The sequence below is a fragment of the Xyrauchen texanus genome, chromosome 28 (genome assembly GCF_025860055.1).
Source record: "Xyrauchen texanus isolate HMW12.3.18 chromosome 28, RBS_HiC_50CHRs, whole genome shotgun sequence".
Lineage (NCBI taxonomy): Eukaryota > Metazoa > Chordata > Actinopteri > Cypriniformes > Catostomidae > Xyrauchen > Xyrauchen texanus.
The window spans coordinates 15759484-15769251 of record NC_068303.1 but is presented as its reverse complement, the minus strand read 5'-3'; the positions used below and the strand labels follow the sequence as shown (position 1 = coordinate 15769251).

General features: G+C 35.8%; 1 protein-coding gene across 2 annotated transcripts in view; it reads right to left on the bottom strand.

The window, feature by feature from the left end:
• Window positions 1–3236: 3236 nt before the first annotated feature.
• The window catches only part of LOC127622469 (fibronectin type III domain-containing protein 1-like), a 58434-nt gene continuing 51902 nt past the window's right edge, over window positions 3237–9768 (bottom strand). For both annotated transcript variants that reach the window (XM_052096572.1, XM_052096573.1), the window contains 5 exons: window positions 6327–6406; window positions 6208–6237; window positions 5561–5722; window positions 5175–5297; window positions 3237–4000 (listed from right to left, as the gene is read on the bottom strand). In XM_052096572.1, the coding sequence (XP_051952532.1) occupies window positions 3885–4000; window positions 5175–5297; window positions 5561–5722; window positions 6208–6237; window positions 6327–6406 (511 nt within the window). In that variant the 3' untranslated portion in view covers window positions 3237–3884. The remainder of the gene's footprint in view (window positions 4001–5174; window positions 5298–5560; window positions 5723–6207; window positions 6238–6326; window positions 6407–9768) is intronic.

Here is a 9768-nt window from a genome sequence, read left to right as displayed (position 1 = left end):
ACTTGACATAGCCTGTGACTTGACTTGACTTGACTTGCCCAAGAAAAAAATACTTGGGACTTACTTGAGACTTGAAGGTTAAGACTTGAGACTTACTTGAGACTTGCACATGTGTGACTTGGTCCCATCTCTGGTATCTGGCACTCCAGCCATCAAAGTTCGAGGTGGTCCACAGGCCGGGGGATCAGATGGCTATCGTGCACTTCCTCTCAAGAAGGGAAGGGGTAGCCCGGAGAGTTCCAGTGTCGGGTGGTGGGGTATGTGGAGGTGAGGGCAGGGTCAAGCGTTTGTCTGGAAAGAGAGTAAGTGGGAAGGGTTCTCACCTGAAATGAATTGCTAGAAATTACTTGTTTCTGTGTTTGCAGTGAGAGACGGGAGAAATGAAAGGGGCCTGTCCTCAAAATGTGGAGAGAGAGTGAGACAGACACTGAAGCATTTTGTTTTTGTTTATTAATAAAAGTGACATACCTGAGTTGAAATTGCCATCTCCCGCTTCCTCATTCCATTGAACTTGTTACAACATGACTTTCTTTATTCCATCCAAGAAGTTAGGCAGAATTTTATTGACTGATATCCTCAGGGCCTCTACACTGTTAACATTTTCTCCTCTTTTGATCCACAGAAAAAAAGTAAGTCATAACATGTTTAGAACAACATGAGTGTGAATAAATGATGACGGAATTTGTATGGTGAATTGTGCCTTATTCTGTGTTTAAAGTACCTTTATTTCAACGATTAATGATTAATGAGTTTCAAAAATTTATTTTCGCAACTAAAAAGAGAAACACCAAAATACGTCTATTGGTGGAAAGCTTTATTGCATTTCTTGAGCAGGTAAATCTTTTTCTTTTTCTCCCCTTTCCTTGCTGTTTTAGTCTCCAAACTCCAACTTTCGTTCTGTGATTTAATCCTTTTAGAATGAATGGTAACATTTTCCAGCCCAAGTAGCGCGTGACCTACTTTTAAGGGAGACACACAAATAGCATGTGGAAAACAGATCTAGATCCTGCTTAACTTCATGGCTGTACTTTATATATAAATACAGTTTTAGGTAATGATGTCTAATATTCAAATCTAAGAAAACTGGGTCTCCCCTCATGAAACTAATTAAGCTATATGATAATTAACAAGTTTCATGTTTGGGTAAAAAAAAAAAAAATATATATATATATATATATAAACAAAAGAAGAACAGAGAAAATCCAGATTAAAAAACTTCAGTGACTTTGTATTCTTTGTGATTGTTGAAATAAACCAAATTACAAGGCAGCTGTAATTGCATGGGCAAGTACCTTGATTTTGCATACATGATTACAAAAGCATTTCACCAAAACAAGAACACTACGTGTTTCGACATTAATGACATTGTTTAACAGAGTTAACTGTCACACATCTGAGGTTCTTTACAAAGTGTAAAGATTCCTTTTTATGACAAGAAATTCCCATTAAAGCTAAAATCGAAATTGATTAAATATTACAATGACTGACTAGATTTTGTAAGTAAATTAGTTCTGTCTAATAAACTCTGGCACAGACAGCAGGGCCACCATGTAATTCATAACTGGCATGTATCCTTCTCTATATACCAACATTTTACACAAATTTTTATCTGTATATCATGTGTGGTCATTCTGATGTGTTTAGAATGAAATCAGTGAAATTATGGAAAAGGAACCAACTAACTGCTACAGATTCTCTGAAAATGCACAGATGAAATATGTGATGTGTAGTGGTAACTTTGTGACTCCATCTTCTCTTTTCTGCTTCGTTGAACATTTTCATTGGATTTTATTTTAAAGTAGTAAAGATACTACTGGAACTGATGTGCATATTTGCACATCATAGTCCCCATGTGCCAATGTTATGTGGATGTTGTGATGACAAGACATGACAACTCCTGGCCTGTGTAAATGTTTCTCATGTTCTCCAAAACCATGACATCTTCCATGTTTGTAAACATATTTACCACAAGATATTATTCCAGTGCACGCCACTCTGTGTTCTGTTTCTACAAAATAACTTTGCAGTCTCTCTCTCTTCCTCTTTTAACATCTTTAGCAGATGTGTTTGTTCTGTTTTATTTCTCCACTTATAGACCTGGCAACAAACCAAAATCAAACTCATTATCTGCAAAGATGAAGAAAATAAATGGCTTCATTCTGAATTTTCTATTAAATGACCTGAAGTTTTTTATTCTTACGTTGTTTCATATTTCATGTTTCATATTGATTTGTGATTTGGCTTCCACATACATAACTATCGGTTGATTGAATGAAGGCAAGCTGAGAACAATTATTGTAAACTCTGCATCTTGGAGTCAAAATGGATAGAAGATGTTCTTAAACTTAGTTATTAAAAGTTTTTGAAAAATAAATAAATAAATATTACACCACAAAACACTGGAAAACCAAATAATAAATCCCTCTGGCATGTGGAATGTGACCGGATGCCAAATAAAACATCACTGTGTTTTATTTCACGATAAGGGACTGATGTACTCAGAGATAAGAAACCTTGCCTTTTCTCACTCTGATTTAAATCCAGTTTATGCCAAAGTAAGCCTACTTATGGCAGGCATGCCAAATGATGACACACTATTCTGACTATGCCAGAATACGTCACTAAATGCCAGTCATTGATTTTGACATGCCAGAATCATCAGTTGATTATAATGATGGGAAAAGTGTTCTGCCTTCTTCTTAGACAAATTATGGGAATAATCAAAATCAATAATGTAAATAAAAGGGATATATTATTTATTGCCTAATATGTAGGAGGGAAAACTGCCTTCCAAGTATTTGTAATTTAAAAGTTATAGGCTTTTAAACATGTCATAATAAAGGGTTATTAATAAAACACCTCATCCGAAATGGATAAAAGGATTTAGTTGTGAAGAATCAGTTATTATTACCACCTATTATTATGTTGAGCTACACAGCACAGCTGCATGACCACAAACCCAAAGAATTCAACCATTATTTACTATCTGCATTTAGCATTAGCAGACTTGCTGAAATATAAACTGATGTATTTATGCATTGACTCTAATTCCTCCCCTTTTTATATTTGTTTTTGTGAAAAGGATTAATGGATTTAATCTTGTGAGTCTTCAAAGGGGCACAAGCGTGAGTAGCATTAATAATGATGATATAACATAATATAATATAATAACAGTCCAGGCTCAACCTACAGGAAAAATAAAGTTTAATTGTGTTAATAGCAGAGAAAGAGGTAAATTAAAAATTCTCTCTATAGCACCTTTATTCAAATTGTAACCATTCCTGAGTAAATAAAATTGTTTGTTTTTTTCATCTGCCCTAATATGGGCAATACTTCCATGACAACCTTTGGTAAAAACAAACAAACAAACAAACAAAATAAAAAACTATAAAAGAATTATAAAACAACAGCACACATAACTCACAGAAAATTTGTTACATCATTGCATATATCATCTTTAAGTTGTGTAGATTCACACAAATGTATTTGTAATTACATTTTGTGCTTTGATATTTAAGTAGCCTACTGTGTTTCTTTGAAGTTACTGTAAGATAAATATTCTGGTACGGAATTGAATGTGAAACAACTGGAATGACTGAACACATAAAAAAAAACAACAACAAAAACAAAACCACTGTTAATAAACTCAATACACATGCTGCAATTTCCTCATATACAGACTTATTTAAAAAAAAAAAGTGCTTGATATCGAATATGTAGAAATATTAGTGTTACTCAAAGTACTATATTCCTTTGATCAGAAGCTGTTGCTATATGATTTAGGTTTTGTTGACATGGTGAGAAATAGTTCACCTCTGTGAATGGCTGATAAATAAAGGGGAGAACATATTGCCTGAGGAATTGTCCTTTTGGATTTTTTCCCATTACCACTTGCCGGGGATTGGAACTCCACACTCATACCATCCTACGAAAGGAAATGGTGTGTTTCTGCCGATGGCACCAAAATTAACTGGCTCTTGTCTATCCGAACGATAATAACCTGAAATACACAAAAGGTATCTTTTTACAGTGGTGATTGAATGCCAGCATAGATATCTTGCTTTTTAAAGATGTCCTACACAGTTTTTGTCCACTAAGAGACATTTATTAAGAGGCTATTTGACATCCACTTTACTTGAAGTACGAAGGGGAAGAGGATCCAATAAACAAAATGGCCAATTTGATTTTAATTGTATATGAAAGATGAAAAAAATGAAATATTCCATCTAAACCGATAAGACACTAAACTTTCTGAGATTGATTTTGGCCAATTGGCACTTAAACAAAACCTCAGGTTGGCATCTCTACTCCTTGACTTTAAACTCTTTAGACCTTGATGCAATCAAAGTCTCTTAAAGACCCCAGGAAATCAAAACTGTAGTTTTGGGGTTTTTAGTTCATATCAATTAGCTTTGAAGCCATCATGCTTGTGTTACAAAATTAACCTTATGCAGATATGCACATTTAAAATATAAAGCAATAATAATAATTCCTTACATTTATAGGCACTCAAGGTGCTTTACATAGTATAAGGGGAATCTTCTCAACCACCACCAGTGTGCAGCATCCACCTGGATGATGCGAAATCAGCCATAGTGTGCCAGTACGCTAACCACACACCAGTTATTGATAGAGAGTAGAGTGATGTAGCCAATTCAGGGATGGGTATTATTAGGGGGTCATGATAGATAAGGGCCAATGGGGGAAATTGGCCCAGAAATCATGGTACACCCCTACTCTTTACAAGAAGTGCCCTGGGATTTTTAATGACCACTGAGAGTCAGGAGATCGGTCTAAAGTCTCATCCAAATGACAGTGCCTTTTTAGAGTATAGTGTCCCTGTCACTATACTGGGGCATTAAGACCCACACAGACCACAAGGTGAGCACCCCTGCTGGCCTCCCTTCCTACCTCTTCCAGGAGCAACCTTAGGTTTCCCCAGGAGGTCTCCCATCCAGGTACTGGCCAGGCTCAGCCCAGCTTAGTGGGCAACCAGGCAAGAGCTGCAGGGTGATAATGGCTTCTGACTTAAATTGACTTATCTTAGCACTACGCAAATTTTAGTCCAATCAAGTATTTTCTAAAATGAGAATGTATCGCCTCCTAATACCACCTGCAACCAACTAGCAAGTAGCAAATCATGACAGTATCACATTTGCAAATCATTTAATTACCTTGAGCTGTGGGTAGGAAGAGGGAGAGATTGTGTGGTCCTGTCCTTCCATCTAAATATGAGTCCACAAACTGGCAGTGGTCCTCTCCATGGCCAAATGTATCAGCAATGCTGAAGAATGTTTCTGAAATGGTGGAAAACAGTCCTAGCTTGAGTATTTCCCAAGACCCAAACCACAGACAGTGCATTGTATTTAGCTGAGGGAAACTGTGGTTTGGATGGAAACTTTCTTAGGCTTAAGGCCAGCAATACAAAAATAGGTTGCTTCAGATTACTGACACAGTGGAATAATGTAGCATTATATTTGAAGTTGTGCAATTTGATGGAGACAATTAAAAGAAAACACTGATAAATAGTATTAGTCAAGAGAGAGATAAATATCAATACCTCTCAGTCCATCTCCCATGAAGATCTTATAACGCAATGAGTTGCAGAGGACAACACCTACAAACTTCTTATACCAGGTGCGCTTGACAAACTGACTTCCTTTACAGGAGCTGTGGGCAGGGTTAAACCTAAATGAGAATGGGATCCAGATAGGCTCCCCACCTAAAGAGGGAATAAGAGTCAGTGAGTTTGTTAAAAATACTTAGGGATTGTAGGGAAATATAAAATCCATGATCCTGCTAAAAAGACCAACATGAATTTCCATGCTGATTTGGTGTTGGTCTAGCTGGTGGACAAGCATAGCTATGCTATTCCCTTGCAAAGCCTAACTGGAGAAGCTGGTCAATCAGTATGATGTTTCTGATAAAATAAGACTTGTGAGTTAAGCTAGTTAAGAAACCTGGTGGGGACACCAATATACCAGCATCACGTGTTGGTCTTTTCAGCAGGGGAAATGCTACTTTGTAAGGGGCTCTAAACATACAGGAATATTGTGTCTTCTGCAATGCAATGTATCCAAGTATTAATTATCTAGGTATTTAAGACATTACAGTATGATTTTCTATAAAGCTGCTTTGAAGCAATGCGTATTTTGAAAAGCGCTATACAAATAAAAATAAAAATTACAACAACAAAACAATTCATACCTGGGGGTCTCTCTATGAGAAGGGGGTCATCTATAAAATAAATCAAATATTTAATTTGAGGTATGAGATTTTTGTGAATCCAACATTCTTAATGAGGGTTCAAATAAAAGAAGACTCACCTGACTCTGTTACATATGTTAAAGTTTCACTAAGTGGCCCCAACCCAAAGATGTTTTTTGCTTGAACTTTGAAGTAATACCTAGAAATAAAAAGTAAAAACACAGAAGTATAAAATCTATTATTTTTTTTATTAAACAACAGTAAGTTCCAGTTAGTTACTTTTTAATTTATTATTACAGGGAGGAACATAAGGATAGAAAGGAAAGAAAGGAAAGGGAAGGGAAGGGAAGGGAAAGGAAAGGGAATGAAAAAGAGAAAGAGAGAAAGAAAATGAAAAGCAATGGAAATTGAAGAAAAAGGGAAGGGAAAGGAAAAAGTAACAAAAAGGAAAAGTGAAGGAAAGGGCACAGTGAAAAAAGAAAGGAAGAAAAAAGAAAAGGGAAAGGAAAAGTGAAGGGAAGGGAAAGGAAAAAGAAGGAAAAGCAAAGCAAAGCAAAAAGGAAAGGAAATGGAAAGGAAAATAGAAGAAGAGGAAAAGCAAGGAAAGGAAAGGTGAAGGGAAGGGAAGAGAAGGGAAGGAAAAAGGGATGGAAAAGAAAGGGAAAAAGGAAGGAAAAGAAAAGAAAAGGTAAATGAAATGAAAGGGAAGGGCACAGTGAGAATGTGCGTTGCATGATGTAGAATTATATCTGTGTGCCTCTAAGGCTAACACAGAGTAATGACGAGATGAGTTTGCGTGTAGGAGAGATTGAGCATGAGAATAACTCATCAAAAAGGAATTTTCAATCTGACAAAACCCTTATTCAGACAAATATGAGACCGCAGCCACTTAGATCCTGACTTTGGCATGTCTTTATCCTCAGAGGATACATAAGACAAGTAAAGAAATTAAAAAAGAGAACTATGATGAACTCCCTCTGAGAGACTGTTCAGTAAGCTTATGCTTCACTTGGTTTAACTCAGGACCTGTTTAATGACATAAAATCAGTACTACTGGATCAAGTTAGCTCAGCCACGTGGAAACTCTGACCAAAATAAAGAGACAATGGATGATTACATTCAGACCAGCAGAGGGAGGCTGAGGGGGTTGCAATTTTTCAACAAGGATGTTTGTGTGTGTGTTTGTGCTCATCATTTTTCCTGGTCCTTTTGACCATATATCTTTGATGATGTGTGTGTTTGTAAGCTAGTTTATGTGTATGTGTGTGTTTTTTCCTTGTTCTTTTGATGAAATGGATGAAAACTCAGTCTTAACTTGGCATCCAAGTGGTTCGTCATTGTTGCTTTGACTTAAAAGGAATTGTTATTCCCCATAAAAGTATTTATCAGAAAAGGGAACACTTTTTACCTAGAAAAGTTGTAAAGATAGCTGAAAGTGATAACAAATTATTAACAAAACTTAATCAACACTTCATAGCTGAATTATGAAGTGCCAGTCACTGAGCTCAGCTGAGAGTCTATAATAACAGTGGCTTCTAAATGAATGCCCGAAGACAATGAAAATAACTTTATTCTCACATTCCACACTTATGAACCAACTGAACTCTTGACATCTCTAATGAGTGCATACGCATTCAAGTGTTTTTTCAAGGTAATGGTGCAAAGAGTGCTTCTTCCTGTCTGGGAAAGTATACACAACAAATGTCAATCAAACCTGGACTCTTGCACACATCTGCATGTATTTAGGCATGCATGAGTAAATCATATGTGCCATAAAGCACCTATAATATGAAGGAATGCTGCCTTGTGAAGAAAGACGGTTTAAATGGGTTCGATATGCAGATGATACTCCACATCTGTGGAAAAATTCCAGACAGTACATAAATACTACTACCTAAGATACAGTATGTTGGTAGGGGTTGCATTGATTGACAGGCAAAGTTTTTATAGTGGTTCATGAGAGCAGCGGTCTACAGTGTTTCTGTGTAACTTCATGACAGTAGGCATGATACAGCTCAGTGAATGTGTTTGAAATTTGTTCTGGACCAAAGGCTGGCAGGCTCTGATGAGTCCACTGAGACCCTCTCTTAGAACACATGTTCCACATGAGCTAGTTTCCACAGTGTAAAATAGCAGTTTCTTTAGCTCTTATAAAACGATCTTATTCCTCCTAAGTTAATGAAAAGCAAACTTGCTGGTGCCTCTGTAATTTTTAGAGGGTGACAGAAGGAGAAATACATAGACAGATTTTCACTGTTTAATAATACCTCAATTATATAATTGTGCATGGTCAAAGCCAGAAGTGTCATGCCAAACAAACTGAGCGGGCACGTGCCCCTTCAGCTTTTTAAGCCATGCAATTTTGAATGCAACTTCTAAAATAAATAATTTCACTTTTGATAATTAAGTTGCACGATAATTGTATGTAAAAAGTTTGTCTAAAATGCTATGGCAGAAATCACACAATGAGATGTCTAAATTTGGTCCATCAAATCCAGTTGCTCCATCCGCAGATAATTTGCTTTAAACTAAAAATTTGATCATCAACTATCCAAGGAACACAAAAGAACACACAGCAGCACTTTACAATATGGCTACATTCATTAACATTGGTTAACCAAATTAGTTAACATGAAATAACTATGAACAATACATTTACAGCACTTATATTTTCTTGGTAATGTTAATTCAGCATATACTAATAACATTTTTAACAATAAATGTTGGATATGTTAACAATATAGTTAATGCATTATGAACTTACACGAACTAACAATGAACAACTGTATTTTTATAAATGAACAATAATCAACATGAATAAATGCCATTTATAAATATTGTTCATTGTTAGTTCATGACATCTAATGCATTTACTAATGTTAACAAATAGAACTTTATTGTAAAGTGTTACTTATCACATTACTATCAAAATGTCAAAGCTCCTCTTTTCCATAAGTGATGACAAATTTATTTGCAATTTTGCTTAGATTATTGAAAAAAGTGTATCTTAAGTCGATATTTGAACCCGGGTCCTTGGTCCGGGGCCAAATGAAAACTTTACCAATAGATTAACACATTGTACTCTTTTACATGATATTACTATACAATATGAATCTATTGAAGTGCAACAACTGCTAAAAATGTTTTGGTCAAAACCAATGATTTATTAGTCCACAGCTCCCATGACTTCATCTGTCACATGTTTGACAAATTAAACTTCATAAGATCAGTTATTTGTGTACCAGCAACCCTCACATATAGTTTACTAGCATGTCATTTTTTTTGTCGTTTCATGGATTAAGCATGATTTAGGATTGCTCCCAAAAGCACTATTTCTATTGATTCCTTTGTAACTGGGCTTTTACATCAAAACTCTAAAAGCACAACTGCTTTGTAGACAGTTTGATGGGTCATTGTTGACTATCGATCACAGATGTAGAAATGTGCAATAACTGTACAAACATGTCATCAAAGACACCACTCAGACACAGCATGTTAGTGTTAGTGATACATTGGAGTATTTGTTGATGAAAACTCTGGGGTATATTTTGGTATAAGTGC